This window comes from Pongo abelii, chromosome 15, assembly GCF_028885655.2.
Source record: "Pongo abelii isolate AG06213 chromosome 15, NHGRI_mPonAbe1-v2.0_pri, whole genome shotgun sequence".
Taxonomy (NCBI): Eukaryota; Metazoa; Chordata; class Mammalia; order Primates; family Hominidae; genus Pongo; species Pongo abelii.
Genome location: NC_072000.2, coordinates 68,079,720 through 68,098,176, shown reverse-complemented (window position 1 = coordinate 68,098,176; position 18,457 = coordinate 68,079,720). Strand labels below are relative to the sequence as shown.

The window sequence follows — 18,457 nt, the reverse complement described above, 5'->3', positions numbered from 1 at the left end:
TCCTCCTGCCTCAGCCATCCACAGTGCTGGGATTACAGGCCTGAGCCATTGCATCTGGCCTCTCCTCTTCAATCTACCATCAACTCTACCCTGGAATGCTTCCATGGCCAACCAAGTCCGCCTGTGCCATTCCAATCTGTCCTAAATTTACCCGAATTACTCGATTCTTAGATGGTTTCTCTCTGCTCTTAGAAACATGAGCAAAATCCTTAACAGAGCCTAGGAGGTGCTGTGTGGGCCCCAGAGCACCTCTCCAGCCTCAGGCATCCTACTCTCTCCTGCACCCCTAGCTCCAGCCACTCCCGCCTTCTTTCAGGACCTTTACAAGCTACGTTCCCACCTGCCACAGGCATTTGTACTACCCCACCCCCTATTCACTTCAACACTTAACTTCTAGTCATGCTTAGGTCTGAGCTCAAGTGTTGCATCCAGAAGAAAACCTAAGTCAATCTAAGTCTTTCATTTGCTTTCATAGCTCAATCTGTAATCAATGACAAGGTTAAGAACACTGGCTGTGGAGACAGACTACTTGTGTGGGACCCCCTTATCTCCCACTTACTAGCTGTGTGCCTCAGTCTTATTTGAAAATGGGGACAATAGTATCTACTTCATCGGGTTACTAGGAGGATTAAGTACCCCTACTGACTTAGACCAGAGGTCAGCAAACTATTGCCCACAAGTCAAATTTGACCTGCTGCTTGTTTTTGTAAATACAGTTTTATTGGAACAGCCACATGCTTGATTGTGCATTGCCTGTGGCTGCTTTCATGCTACAATGGCAGAGTTAGTAGTTATAACAGAGACCATATGGTATTCACAGACTGAAATATTTACTACCTGGCCCTTTACAGAAAAAGTTTGTCAATCCCCGGCATAGACTACGTTTAGTCTACACAAATAAATATGGTTGAATCTTGAAAACATTATGCTAAGTGAAAGAAACCAGTCACAAAACACCACATATTATATGAGTCCATTTATGTGACATGCCCAAAATAGGGAAATTCGTAGAGACAGAAAGTAGATTAATGATTGCCTAGGGCTGGGAGTGAGGTTAGAGGTGGAGATGGGGGTGGGACTGGGGAGGGGTGACAGTTAAAAGGTATGAGGTTTCTTTTTGGGGTGACAAAAATGTTCTAAAATCCTAGCCAAGTGCAGTGGCTCACACCTGTAATCCTAACACTTTGGGAGGCTGAGGTGGGCAGATCGATTGAGCTCAGGAGTTCAAGACCAGCCTGGGCAACATGGCGAAACCATGTCTCTACAAAAAAATATGAAAAATTAGCCAGGTGTGGTGGCGCGCACCTGTTTTGGGGGCTGAGGTGGGAGGATCGCTTGAGCCCAGGAGGTGGAGGATGCAGTGAGCCGAGATCACATCACTGCACTCCAGCCTGGGTGACAAAGTGAGACCCTATCTCAAAAAAGAAGGAAAGAAAAAAAAGGATGAGAGTCTGTCATTTGTAACAACATGGATGGAACTGAAAGTCATTATGTTAAGTGAAATAACCTAGGCACAGAAAGAAGAAGATCACATGATTTCACTTATCTGTGGAAGCTAAAAATTAAAACAACTAAACTCATAGAGATAGAGAGTAGAAGAATGGTTACCAGAGGCTGGGAAGGGTAGTTGGGGGTGCAGGTGGAAGGGAAGGATAGATAGTTAATGGGTACAAAAATAGTTACAAAGAATAAAGAAGACCTAGTATTTGCTAGCACAACAGGGTGACTATGGTAAAAAACAATGCAATTGTTCAGTTTAAAATAACTTAAAGAGTATAACTGGATTGTTTGAAACACAAAGGATAAATGCTTGGGGTAATGGATACACCACTTACCCAGATATGATTATTATGCATTGCATGCCTATCTCAAAATATCTCATGTAACTCATAAATATATACAACTACTTTTACTATGTATTCACAAAAATAAAAAATAAAAAGAGAATGATGAAAACTTTTTAGTTTAGTTTTGTTTTGTTTTGTTTGAGACAGGGTCTCGCTCGTCACCCAGGCTGGAGTGCAGTGGCGTGATCTCAGTTCAGTGCAACCTCTGCCTCCTGGGCTCAAGCAATCCTCCCACCTCAGCTTCCCAAGTAGCTGGGACTACAGGCATGCACCACCACACCTGGCTGGCTGGCTATCTATCTATCTATCTATCTATTGATCTATCTATTTTTAGAGACAGGTTTTTACCATGTTGCCCAAGCTGGTCTTGAACTCCTGGGCTCAAGCAATCCACCAGCCTCAGCCTCCCAAAGTGCTGGGATCATGGGCATGAGCCACTGCACCTGGCCGAAAACTTTCTTAATGTGATGAAGAACACTGATGAAGAAAACAATACTAATAACATACTTAATAACAAGAAACTAAATGCTTTCTCTCTAAGATCAGAAACAAAGCAAGGATGTATACTTCCATCACTTCCATTCAACATTGCACTGGAGTAAGGCAAAAAAAAAAAAAAAAAAAACCAAGGCTGGAAGGAAAAAAGTTAAATTGTCTTTAATGGCAATGACATGAACTGTTATGCAGAATATCCTACTGTATCTACAAAAAATATACCAAAACTAATGTGTTTAGCAAGGTTGCAAGATACAAGCTAAATATACAAAAATTAATTGTATTTCTATATACTGCCAATGAAAAAAATCAAGAAATTGCTATTTGAAAATATCATTCACAATGGCATCAAAACGAATAAACTATTTACCAATAGATTTAACAAAAGAACTGCAAGACTTATTCAATGAAAACTACAAAACATTGTTGAAAGAAATTTAAAGATCTACGTAAATATAAAGATAGCCTATATTCATGGACTAGAATACTTAATATTGTTAAGATGGCAATACTTTCCAACTTGATCTACAGACAATGCAATTCCTATCAAATCTTAGCTGCCATTATTTTTTCAGAATTGGACAAGCTAATCCTAAAATTCATATGGAAATGCAAGTGACCCAGAATAGCTAAAGCAATGTTGAAAAGAATTAAGTTGGAAGAATTTCAAAATTTACTAAATTCGAATTTCAAAATTTACTAAAAGCTACAGTAATCAAGATAGTGCAATACTGGCACACGGGTTGATCTATATAATAGAAGAATGGAATAGCACTGAAAATCTAGAAGTAAATTCTTCCACTTTTGGGCAATTGATTTCTGACAAGCATGCCAAGAAAAGTCAGTAGGAAAAGAATACTCTTTTTGACCAGGCACAGTGGCTGATGCCTGTAATCCCAACATTTGGGAGGCTGAGGTGAGTGGATCGCTTGAGCCCAGGAGTTCAAGACCAGCCTGGACAAATGGTGAAACCCTGTCTCTACAAAAATAAAAATAAAAACAAAAAATTAACCAGGTGTGGTGGCATACACCTGTAGTCCCGGCTACTCAGAAAGCTGAAGTGAAAGGACTGCTTGAGCCCAGGAGGCAGAGATTGCAGTGAGCTGAAATTGCACCACTGCACTCCAGCCTGGGTGACAGTGAGACACTATCTCAAAAAAAAAAAAATTTTTAAATCCAATGTGATGACTGCCCAACTCTGTGAGTATACTAAAAACTACTAAATCATACACTTTAAATGGGTGAATTGCATTGTATGTGAATTTGATGCCAAATTATATCTTAATAAAGCTTAATAAAATATTAGCTAATATCTATAAGATTATTTGATCAACTTCTGCCTCCTCATTAGCTTATGGGCTCCAAGAGTACATGACCCATGTCTGATTTTGCTCCTCATTTTGCCTGCAGCACCTACCCCAGAGCTTTCATGCTATAGGAATTTAGAAAATATTTATTGAATTAATGATTAAATGGCTAGGGAAGCAGGGAGCAGGACTTTGTTATTTTTCCTCAATCAACGTAGAGATTTAAGTACTTAGTTTGTTGGGAAAATATGTGACATAAGATCAGTGATTTCTACTTTGAGCCTCAGCATGTGGAGTCCAGCAACCTTGTGTTGCCACATGAGCAAACCACACCCTTGTGTAAACACCTGAGATTCTTATACTGAGGCTTTTGTTTCCAACCTCACTGGAACATAGCTCCCAGCTCTCTGAGTAAGCAAATCTTGTATTTTTAGCACATGAAAATGAGCCCACAATACTGATAAAAGTCTTGAAGCTGGGTGCTATTTGTCTCTCCTCCTTCTTACACTCTTCTGATTCATCAAAGTTGCTCAATAAATATCTATGGAATGAAGAAATAAAGAAATGGCCACATTTATTTTAACACATATTTGTTACTTCTTGCTACCTTTTATCTACCACATAAAACTGAACGCTTTTCTTTTGAAAAATCAAGGTATGTGAGCCTGAACACTTTCTACTGGGGCAGCAGTCCAAGCACCTCTGACTTCTGAGTGCAAAAGAACCAGACTGCACTAAACAGAGCTGTGTTGTGACTATAAATCCAGGGTTCTCACATTTTGGAATGCCAGCAAATTACTCAGGGTTATTGTTTAAGTGCAGGTTTCTGGATCCCAACTCCCAGAGGTTCTGATTCAGGGCTTCATATATCTCACTTCGTGAAATACTTGTCTAAATAGATTGGACGATTTACATGTATGACTTATTCTTGAAACAACAGGGAATAAGGAGGGCCTGGCAAAAAATAGCAATGAAATGATAAACTCTGAGATATTAATATATCTCAAAATAAATATTATAACACATGAGTATTTTTTATAGAGATGGGGTCTTGCCATGTTGCCCAGGCTAGTCTCAAACTCCTGAGCTCAAGCTATCCCCCCACAGTGCTAGGATTATACACGTGAACCACTGCACCTAGCCCTAACACATGGCTATCTTAAGAAACACTTGGAGGGGCTCAGACGGCTTGCTGAAGCAAGTCAGGCCCGGGAATAAGTGGAATGTCACAGGTAAGGAACTATGACACTGTTTCATTAAGGGCTACCAATAAAGTAGTCAGGTAAGCATTTTATAAACGAGAAAACTTCCTCCCAGAAGATGGTGGATATTTTATTTGCTCATTCAATAAAACATCTAAGCTGGGTCTGGTGGTTTGTGCCTGTAATCTCAGCACTTTGGGAGGCTGAGGTGGGAGGTTCACTTGAGCCCAGGAGTTCGAGACCAGCCTGGGCAACCAGGTGAGACCCTGTCTCTAAAAAGAGTACAAAAATTTAGCCAGGCATGGTGGCGCACAACTATAGTCCCAACTATTCAAGAGACTGAGGTAGGAGAAGCACCTGAACCTGGGAGGTCAAGGCCACAGTGAGCCGTGATCGTGCCACTGTACTCCAGCCTGGATGACAAAGTAAGACCCTGTCTCAAAAAATAAAATAAAACAAAACATCTATTGAAAGTCTACTATGTCTTGGATAATATGCTCTGGATCTCACATCTGGTGGAGGAGAAATTCAAATCCAGATGTGTCTGATTCAAAATCCATGTTCTTTTCATTATAGTTCAAAATCAGCTGAAATGCCAAATCCATGGCTACTACCCTATCTCTCGCCTCCCCTTCAAATCCAAACTTCTTGAAAGAGTTGTCTACACTGGCTATTTTCACTTCCTTACCTACTACTCATGTCTCAACCCACTGTAAACTGGGCTGCCCTAAACACTGCCTAATTCTCACTTAGGCCACTTACATATTTCCATTGTTGAACCTAATGGATACTTCTTGGTACTTACAGGATATCTTAAAACTTCTGACACTGTTTCCTACCCTCTCCTTTTTGAAATACTCTCCTTCTCTGGGGTCCATGATACCACACTCAGTTGGGTTTCTTCCTACTTCTCTGGATATCCCTTCTCAAGCTCTGCTATGGGCTTGTGTTGCTTTTTCTATCTGTGTGATGTTCTGCCTAGACCCTTCTCTTTCTCTAGATATTTTCATTACGGGCTTGTGTTGCTTTTTCTATCTGTGTGATGTTCTGCCTAGACCCTTCTCTTTTTCTAGATATTTTCATCTACTCCAATGGAACAAATTGCCATTTACATGCTAAGGACGCCCAAGAATTTACCTTCAGCCCAGGTGTCATCTCTCCTATATATCCTATTGTTGTCTGGATATTTCCACGTGGTTATTCCACATGACATCTCAAACTCAACATTTCCAGAACTGAGTCATCATGTCTAACCAACTCCCTTCCCAACCAAAGTTGTTCTCCTGCACTTTTTTTTTTTCAGTGAATGGTTCTATCATCTACTGATTTGCCCAAGAATAAATCTATTATTTTTTCTATTTATTTATTTTTGAGACAGAGTCTCGCTCTGTCCCCCAGGCTGACATGCAATGGCACGATCTCAGCTCACTGCAGCTTCCACCTCCCAGGTTCAAGCTATTCTCCTGTCTCGGCCTCCAGAGTAGCTGAGATTACAGGTGCATGCCAACATGCCCAGCTAATTTTTGTATTTTTTAGTAGAGACAGGGTTTCGCCATGTTGGCCAGGCTGGTCTCGAACTCCTGGCTTCAAGTGATCCACCCGCCTCTGCCTCCCAAAGTGCTGGAATTACAGGCATGAGCCACCATGCCCGGCTAAAACCTATCATCTTTGATACATCCTTCCCTCTCCTTCTCCCATACCCAGTCAATCAAAAAGCCCTGATACCTATTAGATGATATCTCTTGAACACCTATTTCTCTCCATCTCCACAGCCACCTCTATATCAGGACACCATTCTTTCTTGGGTGGACCACCCTAACAGACTTATGCTCGTCTGTCTGCCTCCACCCTCACTCCCTTAAAGACCAGATGCCACACTGAAGCCTGGGGGAATTTCTAAAACAAGTTTTGTGACTGCTCACAATCCCTCCATTGCTTCTGCTTGGTCTTAGGAAAAATTCCAAACCCCTATATGTTTATATGATCCCTCATCTCTTCACATTCTCCTTCAAATTTTAATTCTCCTTTAAATCCTCAGTCTCACTGAACATCCATTTCATTGAATGTACCACATTCAGCTCATCTTCTGGCCTCTCCTGCCCGCAGCATCTTCTCATCTTCACACTGCTCATGTGCTAACATCTTTTGGGTAACAGCTTAGGAATCATTTTCTCTGGGGAGCCTTCCTCGGGTCTGGGTTAGGTACTCCCACTCCATACTTCCGTAGTACCAAGTCTTGCCTCACTTGGAGCACATACCCCATGATACTGTGATAGTCTACATGCTTGTGTGTATCTCTGTAATCAGAGGATACACTTTAGAAGAGGATGTGCCATGTACTTACCCCGTGTGCTCAGCACAGTCCTTATACACAGTAAGTGTTCAAAAGTATTTGTTGAATAATGAATGAACAAATAAATGAATGGGGCTTTCAGAGTAAACTGACCTATACCTAAGAAAAGCATAACAAGAAATGAAATAGTACCTCTTACCTTAAAAAAAAAAACTTACCTTTTATCATGTGCCTGATATCTCTGTTTTACAGCAAAGTTTCTTTAAAGTATAAATCAAGTGACCTCTCCACTTCCTCGTTCTCCTATTCTCTCCTCAATGCACAGTCAGGCTTCCATTTCCACCTCTTGACAGTGGCTAACCTTGTCAGAGCCATCCCAACAAATCCTATGAGCGCAACCTAGTGGGCTCCTCTCTGTACTGACCTTACTTGACTGCCGTGTGGCATTCAGTATGCTTTACCATACCACCTTCTTGAAACACGTTCATCTAGGGGTTTCCATGCCATCACGTTCACCTGCTTTTCCTTCCTTGTAACTGGCTACTCCTTCTCAGTGTCCTTTCCTCGTTCCTCCTCTTCCACTTGACCTCTAAACACAGAAAGACCCAAAGGTCTGCTCTTGCTACACGCTCCACAGGTGATCTCATTCAGTCCACCACCAGGTCAGGCTACCCCTTGGCCACCACAATCCAGCCACACTAGAGTTCTTTGGCTTCATGAATTCACCAATCTTGCTTCTATCCTAGAGCTTTTCTTTGTCCTGCTACCTCAGATTGGACCCGCTTCCATGCTGCGCTTTGCAGGCAGTTCCTTGTTATTCGATCGCTCCTAAACTGTCCCTTCTCAAAGAGGCCTTCTCTGATCTAAAGAAGTCACCCAAGCTCTATGATATAAACGCACTTAAATCTTCTGCACAGCCTTTACCATGCGCTGATGTACTTCTTGATTATAATCTAGTCTAGCTTAAATATAAGCACCATGGGCACATGAAGCTTATTGAAGTTATTCACCTCAGTATTCTCTTACCCAAAATAGTACGTGATACAAGGTAGGGTCACAGGAAACATTTGCTGCATGAATGAATCAGAGAGCAGTTTTACTTGTGCTCATAAAAATTATAATTATGTGATGAAGTGGGAAATGTGAATTCACCTGGACTTTTGAAATATTTTGAAGACATCAAAACCCCCTGGAAGTTTGCCAACAAAGCATTCAGATGGAAGCAGACAGAGATACACAACAAACCTAGTTCCCACCATTAAAAATCCTACTTAACTGAAGAAAAGGCAAACGATTCCAATGTTTTGGAAAGATATTAAGTGTTTCTCAAATTTGAGAAGGGCTCTTTGTGTTCCACCTTTGAGCCAGGTGCCCTTTACCTTATAACACGACACCATTGATGAAATTGTGCAGTAAAGATGGAAAACACAACACCACTGATGAAATCCCCTGTGCAGTAAAGATGGAAAAATCCAGTGCCTGACCAGTGAATGCTGCTCCACCCGACAAGACAGCAGCAAAAGCGCGTGGCTACTCTTTCTGCCTTTTCCCTCCCATGCTCGCCCAACATGCATCACCGCACAGACCCTCAACGACAGTAAATTATTCATCCGGCATTTGACGTCTCTCTCCCAAAGAGACACATATTCAGAACTTCAGACATTCCATCTCTGATAAATCGTTCATATCCTTTTATCTGCCACTTTTAAATGATTATAAAAATACCTGGTGGTAGTAAACCGTGGCTTTCATACATATTGAGAAACAGAAATGCAGTTACCTTTTACCAAAATTCCCTGAATTATTTAGAAAAATGGGAGTTACTCCAGGAAACTGTAAACACCAATGTTGAAATTAGATAAGGGAAGTAATGTTTTGAAGAGGCACATTTAGAATGACCTCCAATTCAGAGTGTTAAACCATACACTAAATCCAGCAAATGGTTACAATTTAACATACTATATTAACTTCTTAGTTTTTCTATCTTAAAGGTGATGTTATTTTAAGTTTTGTTTTTCTAATGTACTACTTCAAGCTCTGAATAATTACACCCCCATCCGACATACATGGATACAGAAAAGCTCAGAAAATCTTGTATCTCATGGGGCTAATTAAAAAGGATTTTTATTTCTATAAGGAATGAATGAGATCTTTGTTAACCCACTTTAACAAGACTCTAAATGACCCTGGATTTATCTTGCCCTAGTTTTCAAAATGTAACTGACCCAGAATAAAGTAAGCTTATCCCCAAATTCCTGGCAAAAACAGAACCAAAGTTCCCAGAAGCCAAAACTGTACATACAAGCTTAAAAAAAAAAAAAATCTAAAAAACACTTTGCAGTACAAATACCACAAAAGCTCTTATTTTTTCATTTAATTAGAATATTTTTAAGATTATAAAGCTTGAGGCCAGATGCAGTGACTCATGCCTGTAATCCCAGCACTTTGGGAGGCCAAGGCAGGCAGATCACCTGAGGTTGGGGGTTCGAGACCAGCCTGACCAACATGGAGAAACCCCATCTCTACTAAAAATACAAAATTAGCTGGTATGGTGGCTCATGCCTGTAATCCCAACTACTCGGGAGGCTGAGGCAGGAGAATCGCTTGAACCTAGGAGGCAGAGGTTGCAGTGAGCCAAGATTGTGCCATTGCACTCCAGCCTGGGCAATAAGAGTGAAATTCCATCTCAAAAAATAAATAAATAAATAAAAAGATTATAAAGCTTAATAATATCAAGGCAAACAAACTTCCAAGAAAACACAGCAAAAGACAGTATCAGTTACTATCACAGGAACTTTCTAGAAGCTTTTGTATTGTTATAGCAAAACACTGATAGCCAGTGAGGGACTATAGCTTGATTGCTTTCTCTGATGTAATAAGCATCTAACCAGCCAAAGATAATTTGCTTTTATTTATCATAACTGAGTAATCTGAATTGGTTAGAGAAACAAAAATATTACCTGCTAATACATGTCTTTTCTTACTCTTCATTAATCATTAACCTCAAAATCCCACACTGGGGACTTTACTGCAAATGGGTAGAAATTCCACCCAGAAGCCTTTTTTAAAAACTTAATTATTTATTTTAAAGACAGGGTCTCACTCTGTCATCCAGCCTAGAGCACAGTGGTACGATCACAGCTTACTGCAGGCTCAACTCTTGGGCTCAAGAGATCCTCCCACCTCAGCCTCCCAAGCAGCTGGACGTACAGGGGAATGTGGCCATTTTTATTTTTTGTGGAGCCAGAGGGGTCTCACTACATTGCCCAGGCTGGTCTCAAACTCCTGGGCTCAAGTGGTACTCCCATTTCAGCCTCCCAAAGTGCTGGGATTACAGGTGTGAGCCACTGCACCAGCCCAGAAGCTTTTATTAATCCTGTTCCTCTTCCTAAGACTTCACATGGCTTCATTCACTCACAGTTATAAGGTAGAACAGAGTCTTCTCTCATAAAGAGAATACTAAAGCACTATTGAGCCCCTAAACATCATAGACACACTTCACTGCCTGAAGCCTAAAGAAATCATGTTTCCATCCTATCTGACAATTTTCATGAACACTCAAAAGTTCTTCTAATTTGGGGTACTTTATAGAACTTTTTTTAACATAGAAAATGGCCACTCAGTCACTCATAATAAAATTGTTTATTGAAAACCTAAAATATTCAGAAACTTGATTGGCAATAACAATTCAGGAATATCATATGCACCTACAACATACTTCGAGGAACTCCGAAAGATTATTGCAGGAAGTGATATCCAAAGAGAGGAAATTCAAGAGTAAGAACAGTAAGAAGACAACAATCTCCAGCGAAGTTCTGACCAAACTGTTTCATTTTTACAGTGAGAGGAATTTATAACTCACGTTGCAAATAATGCTATATACAATATGTTTTTTATTCTTCATCTCCCATAAAAATGAAACATAAAAAGATATTCCAGACAACATTTTTGGTCATATTTTGGTTGAATTTGTACAATGGATACCACAATTAGAAACATAACCCTTTAAAGTTAAAGACTTCAACTCATCTCCTAAGAATGATTATATTTGCGGCCCAGGCTATTTTTTCACTTCCACATGACATCAACAAGCAAAAGCACATCTAGACTACATGCTTCTTCAAGATGCCCAATTTATTTCTTTGTACTCCTAACACCTAGACCACTGTGCATGATTGGGGTTCACCATTTACTGAGTAAATGAATAAAATTAAACATTGCATCCCCATTACAATGTTTGTAACCTAACCCACTAAGCTTGGATAATTTTTAATGCTTCTAAAAATAATACAAAAACTGAAAGCCTCCCTTCAGATGGATACTCAGTAAATAATAAATAAATTTAAATGGAGTAATAACCTAACTACAGAGACTCACGTTTCACTACTGAACCCTACTAAGTAAGGATACCTACCAAGAAGACACAGAGGGTTTTTTAATCTTTTAAAATATGTCATCTAGACAATAACAGCATTAAATAAAACATATGAGCCTTGTTTGAAATGACACAATAACTGGGCTGAATGATTTTATAGAGGTTCATGCAGATGGTTAAGCATTCATCAGCATCTTGGCAGGACTGCTTGCAAGTTAACTGCTGTGTGGTGGCAAAGGTAATAGAATCCACATTCACTCCTAGTTCAGTGTCTAATTAATGATAATATTCTGTATCTGGATGCTGTTTTTCTAAAGCATTGGCCTATGTTGTTTTTGAAAGCCAAGTAACTTGCTCCTGTTACAGAAATTCATATGTCCTTTATGACCAACAAGTTATATTTACTTGTTAAAAAAGAAATAACTTAAATCTAAAATATATAAAGTGTCCAAAACAGTTCAAAATTGCCTACAGTTGCCATTTAAAATTTCTCAAGATGAGTCCACCTACACAGCCAATTTTGCTTGTTACTATGACTTCCAAATAGATCCTCCACCTGCATCATGCTTTTAATCTTTCTATACCTGAGAAGTTCTCAAGAGTTTCTTTGTAAAGTAACTTTTATCTACAAAAATTTATTTTAAGCACATTGATATAAATAATATTTAATGGCCTTCATATTTGATGCTATCATGCCTCATAAAAACACACTAAATAGGCCGGGCACAGTGGCTCATGCCAGTAATCCCAGAACTTTGGAAGGCCAAGGTGGGAGGATCTATGGAGCCCAGGAGTTTTGAGACAAGCCTGGGCAACATGGCAAAACCCCATCTCTACTAAAAATGCAAAAAATAGCCTGGCGTGGTGGCACATGCCTGTAATCCCAGCTACTCAGGTGGCTAAGACACAAGAACTGCTTGAACCCAGGAGGCGGAGGCTGCAGTGGGCCAAGATCGCGCCACTGCACTCCAGCCTGGGCAACTGAGCAAGACTTCTGTTTCAAAACAAAACAAAACAAAACAAAACACACTAAATAAAGTTAGTAATGTGGCCATTAAATATACTACTATTATCCCAAGCAGCTCAACTTCAAAACCTTGGAGCCTTTCTACCTTACCCATATTTACAGGTGCAAATTCCTACTGAGTCTCCCACCTTAAAGATTTTCTTATCTGTCCATACTTTCACACTCACTGCTATAACCCAGGCCCAGGAAAACAGTACCCAACACCCAGATATTTGCTAATACTTCCTAATAGGTTTCTCCAACTACTTTCCACCCTTTTCCAGCCTTCCTGTACCTCAAAGCCAGATTAATCCCTTAAGGCACAACCCTGACATGTGACCATGTAACTGTCACTTTTAAGACCCAATAGGTAGGCACTGCCTAAAAGCAAAAACCCCAAACCCTTGGGTTTCAATTCAACTCCATGAAGGATCTTAATCTCAGAAATACTTCGGAAGGGATTCCTACTTTGGTCTCAAATTACACTGAATTGCAAAGAAAATCCCATCTAACTTTAAAGCCCTGTGATACTTATCCAACATCACCCCTACTGCTTTCATAATCGTATCTATCCAATACTTCAAAAAAGTATTCCCTGGGAACACCTTTCCCACCCGAAGGGCTCAGCACAGATGTTGTTTCTGACAAAGTATGCAGTTATTATTTTCTTAGGATCAAATAAAAGGAAGCACCTATTACTTTGCCAAGGAAGAAATCCAAATGGAAAGATTTAAAGGAATTCTATAATGGGCATCTTGGTAAAGCAAACAATTTTTAAAGACAGCCATTTATGGCCAGGCACAGTGGCTCATGCCTGTAATCCCAGCACTTTGGGAGGCCAAGGTGGGAGGACAGCTCGAGGCCAGGAGTTCAAGACCAGCCTGGGCAAAATAGCAAGACTTCCCCCATATATGTTTTTTTAATTTTAAAAATTTTAAATTAAATTAAATTTAAAAAATTTTAAACAGCCATTTATTATCATCTTAATAGCCTGAATTTCCATATCTCAAAATCATTTAAAATATGGACTGCTGGCCAGGTGTTGTGGCTCATGCCTGTAATCCCAGCACTTTGGGAGACCAAGGCAGGCAGATCACTTGAGGTCAGGTGTTCGAGATCAACCTGGCCAACATGGTAAAATCCCCTCTCTACTAAAAATACAAAAATTAGCCAGACGTGGTGGCGGGCACCTGTAATCCCAGCCACTCAGGAGGCTGAGGCAGGAGAATCACTTGAACCCAGGAGGCGGACGTCGCAGTGAACCGAGGTCACACCACTGCACTCCAGCCCAGGTGACAGAGCAAGACTCTGTCTCAGAAAAAAAAAAGAAAAAGAAAAAAATACATATACATATGAATAAATAAAATGTGTACTGCCCAGAGTAATGCAGAATGCACTAAACTAAAATGAATTCCATTTTTACACAAACCCACTCAAATTCATAAATACCATTCCTTTCTCTTCCTAACCATTCAAACAGTTCAACACCATCCTCTTCATGCAGGATGCAGAAAACATAAATATCTACCTACAAAGGGTACCCTCAGGGCCAGGTATGGTGGCTTACGTCTGTAATCCCAGCACTTTGGGAGGCTGAGGTAGGAGGATCACTTGAGTCCAGGAGTTCAAAACCAGCCTGGGTATCATAGCAAGACTCCCATCTCTACAAAAAATAAAAAAGTTAGCCAGGCGCAGTGATGTGCACTTGTAGTACCAGCTACTTGGGAGGCCGAGGTGGGAAGATCACTTGAGCCCAGGAGTTTGAGGCTGCAGTGAGTTGTGTTCATGCCACTGCACTCCAGCCTGGGTGACAGAGCAAGACCCTCTCTCAGAAAAAAGAGGGAGGGTACCCTCAAATTGGCTTTACAAAGATATTTTCTCAAAGAGCACACAAAAAAAATCAATGAAAAGAAAGATAAAGTCACTTGCTTATCGTCCTGCTCTATGAATTTCGGCAAAGCACTGCCTGATTTTCAGGGCTGATTCCTTGTAGACCCTGTACATACAGGCTATACGCTTTTATAACATATTAATGATGAATCGCTACATTTCAATTCAGACATTTTAATCTTTTCTTGCATGTGTTATTCTGAGTCAGGGGTGTTGCCACAATTGTCTCACCTTAGCTTAAGTTTTTGCTAAAATAAAGCAGGCTGTATAAGTTAATTAGGCCATTCTACTGTCTCTATCTGCCTCTATAAAAAGGTTCTGAAACAAAGAAAAATAAAAACTTTCTTATGAGCAGGGATCCTGAGCCTCTTATATTACATGAAATCTCTTTCTCATATTACTCCAGGGATCATTAAGCACATGTGAATTTTGTGAAATACGAGTCTGCTTGCTGTGTGTACAATGCCAAGGGCCTTTAAGACTACCACCAACAGCCTTTGGTTCAGTAGTACTTCATGCAGATAATATTGTCCATCATTTTTTTTTCTCAAATAGCTAATAATCCTGCTATGAAAGCAAAGGTGCCTTCAGAAATATATACAAGTGTCTGCCTTCTTTTCTTCCTTCCTCCCTCCTTTCCTTCTTTCCTTCAACGACTCAGGGTGAAAGAATCATTACAAATTCACTGATAACAATATAGAACTTAACTTTGGGAAATCTATTCATTTCGCCGTAAAGCCTTCATCTTATAGGTATGGGAACTTCTTGGTTGGTATCTCTTGAAGGTACCTGGCTAATGTGAACAGACTGCCCAGCGTCACCTTGACATTACAGTATTGGCTTTCTACCAGTCCCCCTAGACAGCAATGTGTCCAGCACCACGATTCCTCTAAATACATCATTAAAGGAAATCATTCAGACTGACCAGTGCACATATATCACATTTACATTGCAAAACAGTCATACTACTCTCCAATTGTAAAGCAGATTGTATAACCTACTATAATTCAAAACATGCTATAAGAAACCACTCATTTCTCAGTAATTTGCTAATTATTTTGAGCTACTTATGAGCCTGAGATCACTAATATTACTTAAAGATGCCCTCCATATTCTGGATGTGAAAACTTGCTATGGGTTGAATAGGTTAAGGCTAAGATTTAATGAATTTTCCAGTGAAAGTTGTTAAGGAAACTCCCTCTTTCAAACTGTTCTTTGAAGTGTATCAAAGAGGGTATGGTACAATACAAAGAAAACTGTCCTAGTCAAAACACAGCTCCACTGCTCACTAGCTGTGGGACTCTGGGCAAGTAATTCATTCTTTCTGAGCCACAGCCTCTTTCTCAATTGTCACAGATTTTTTTTAAATCTACTTCATAATGTGGTTGTGAGGCTCAAATGAGATAATGTATGCAAAAGTGCTACATAAGTTACAGCATGCTACATAAAAGTCAAAATGTCCACTCTGTTATGGGGAAGAAAATATTACTTGATATGTATAATAATAATAATAATACTACAAGTGCTCAAAGAGATACTACGGGAGAACAGAGGGAGCATGTTATCTCAGCCTAAGAGAGAGCAGGGCTCACAGAGGAAACTGATTCTAATTGTCCTGGGGATGGATAAAGGATGTATGAAGGATGGATGGGAGGATGACTTCTGCTGCTGGAGGAGGGGCCGGGGGAGCTACAAGGGAAACAATCTGAATGAAAGCACACAGGCTGGCAGACCAGGGAGAGTATGGCCCCTTAAGGAACCGTGGGGTTGGAGCACAGAGTGCTTATGGGGCATGGTGGGAGATAAGAGCAGAGAGAAAGGCAAGCACTGGACCAGCAAAAGCCTGAACCACGCCAAGAAGTCTGGACTTCATCCCACATGTGATAGGGAGCCATTGAACAGAAATGTTAAAACCAAACAAAAGAAAAAGCAGAAAAAAAACCAGACGTCTGGTTTACAATTTTTTCCTATATATCATGAAGTTTCTACTCCAGCCATGTGCTCTTGGACAAGAAATACTTTGAGAATAAGATTTTGGCCATAAACATAGAAAAAGAAAGTATGATGTACATATTGAGTCCCTAGTCTGTGTTAGGCACTGTGCTAAGCCCCTTTGTCTCCCTTACTGTTCATCTTCAAAATGCAGCTGCAGTGTGGGAACTCTCATTCACATTTTACAATAGAGGAAACTGAGACTCAAAAGATGAAATCTCTCCTCCAAGTTCAAAGAACCAGTGATTGGCAGAGCCAGCATTAGAAATCTGATTTACCTATTTATTGCAGCCAAAACGTTACATGCAACCAAAACATCATAGAAAAACAATAATTTTTTTCCAGTTAAATGAAAGCTTGATTCCAACTACATCTGAATATTCAGACATTATTTTTAAGTCCTCACTGAAAATTTTAAAAATTCTTACCTCAAGTATAACCTCTCAACAATTTAAATGTTTGTTACTCTACACAAAGTATACAATAATTACTTTGAAAAGGCTGATATATACAGATACTGTCTATTCTAACAGCTATTGATTTCCATCTCAGCTCAAAATATAGAAGCAAATCATTCAAAACAGATTTTTTTTTGCCAAATCACTCAATATGGCATCAAAACAGATCTTTAATTTAAAGGAAAATATCAGAAAAAAAGTAATCTTGGCATCTTTACCATAAATGACTCAGAATCTATGACTTTGAGTAACATTCTAAAAATGCTGCATAATACTGCCCATAATCTTAAAATTACTTTAAAACACATAGTTCCATAAATATTTTCAAAGACCTGCTATAGCCTCATTTCTTTTATACTAGCTAACTTTACTCAACTCCAAAATTTGCTTTATCAACAAAGGTAGAAGGTCTAGTGGCTAGTGAATTTTCAAAATACAACACAAATATTGCCAAACTCCACAAGAAGCACTTTTTAAAAAATGACACCACTTATATACATGCACACATGATTCACATGATTGAAAAGTCTTTCATTTATAATATTACCTCTCCTCCTATCAGGACAAAATAAGGATGTGCATTCATTCTTTCATTTATTTGAGATGGAGTTTCGCTCTTGTTGCCCAAGCTGGAATGCAATGGCACAATCTCAGCTCACTGCAACCTCCGCCTCCCGGGTTCAAACAATTCTCCTGCTTCAGCCTCCCAAGTAGCTGGGATTACAGACATGTGCCACAACACCTGGCTAATTTTGTATTTTTAGTAGAGACGGGGTTTCCCCACGTTGGTCAGGCTGGTCTCGAACTCCTGACCTTGGGTGATCCGCCCGCCTCGGCCTCCCAAAGTACTGGGATTACAGGCATGAGCCACCGTGCCCGGCAAGGATGTGCATTTAAAAGAAGCTACACAAAAAGATAAGAAGTAAGTACAAATAATGCCAAGCAAACTACAGTTTACTATTTAATTTTCACCGCAAATAAAATGCATACACTCAGTAAGAAACTGGAGATAGCAAATTCCTTGCAGGTATTCCTTACTTTCCCAGAGAGCTAAGACAGAAATAAAGAAATTTAAATATACTAAAAGGTTTCTACAGTTGGAAAAATACAGATATATTTATCTCCATAAGAGAGACGGAAATCAGTGTGACTTGCAACTAGACAAAAATAAGGTTTCCACAGTTTCTGTGGGTGTTACCCCCACCCGAACTTAATTACCTTGCAAAGAAATATGGAGATCGTCGATGCCCCAGGAACCCTGTTCATCTTCGGTGGGAAGCTCAGGACTAGATGCCATTCTTTGACTCAATGGAGATTATATCATGTCCATCTCAGTTGAAGAAGTGAACTGAAAGTGAAATGGATAAATGTTCATTAATAACTTTGCAGCTCTGTTTCTAGTAAACATGCATTGCCAGAAAACAGCAGCAACCAAAAACTGTCCTCCAAAACAAGTATGGCTTTCTAGTGTGTGTTTCCATGGTTCATGAAGAACAAAGTAACTACGCCTTCTTTTTGAATCATAATCAAGATTTTGCCCTATGACCTATTCATGCCCTTTGGAGCTGCTTTCAGAACTCCAGAAGAACTAG

The 18,457-nt window shown here is 39.9% G+C and overlaps 1 protein-coding gene across 13 annotated transcripts in view; it reads right to left on the bottom strand.

Moving 5' to 3' along the window:
* Positions 1-18,457, bottom strand: part of SYNE2 (spectrin repeat containing nuclear envelope protein 2) — a 368,208-nt gene that overhangs the window by 293,090 nt on the left and 56,661 nt on the right. For all 13 annotated transcript variants that reach the window (XM_054530190.2, XM_054530185.2, XM_054530188.2 and 10 more), the window contains one exon: positions 18,084-18,213. In XM_054530190.2, coding sequence (XP_054386165.2) covers positions 18,084-18,162 — 79 coding nt within the window. In that variant the 5' untranslated portion in view covers positions 18,163-18,213. The remainder of the gene's footprint in view (positions 1-18,083; positions 18,214-18,457) is intronic.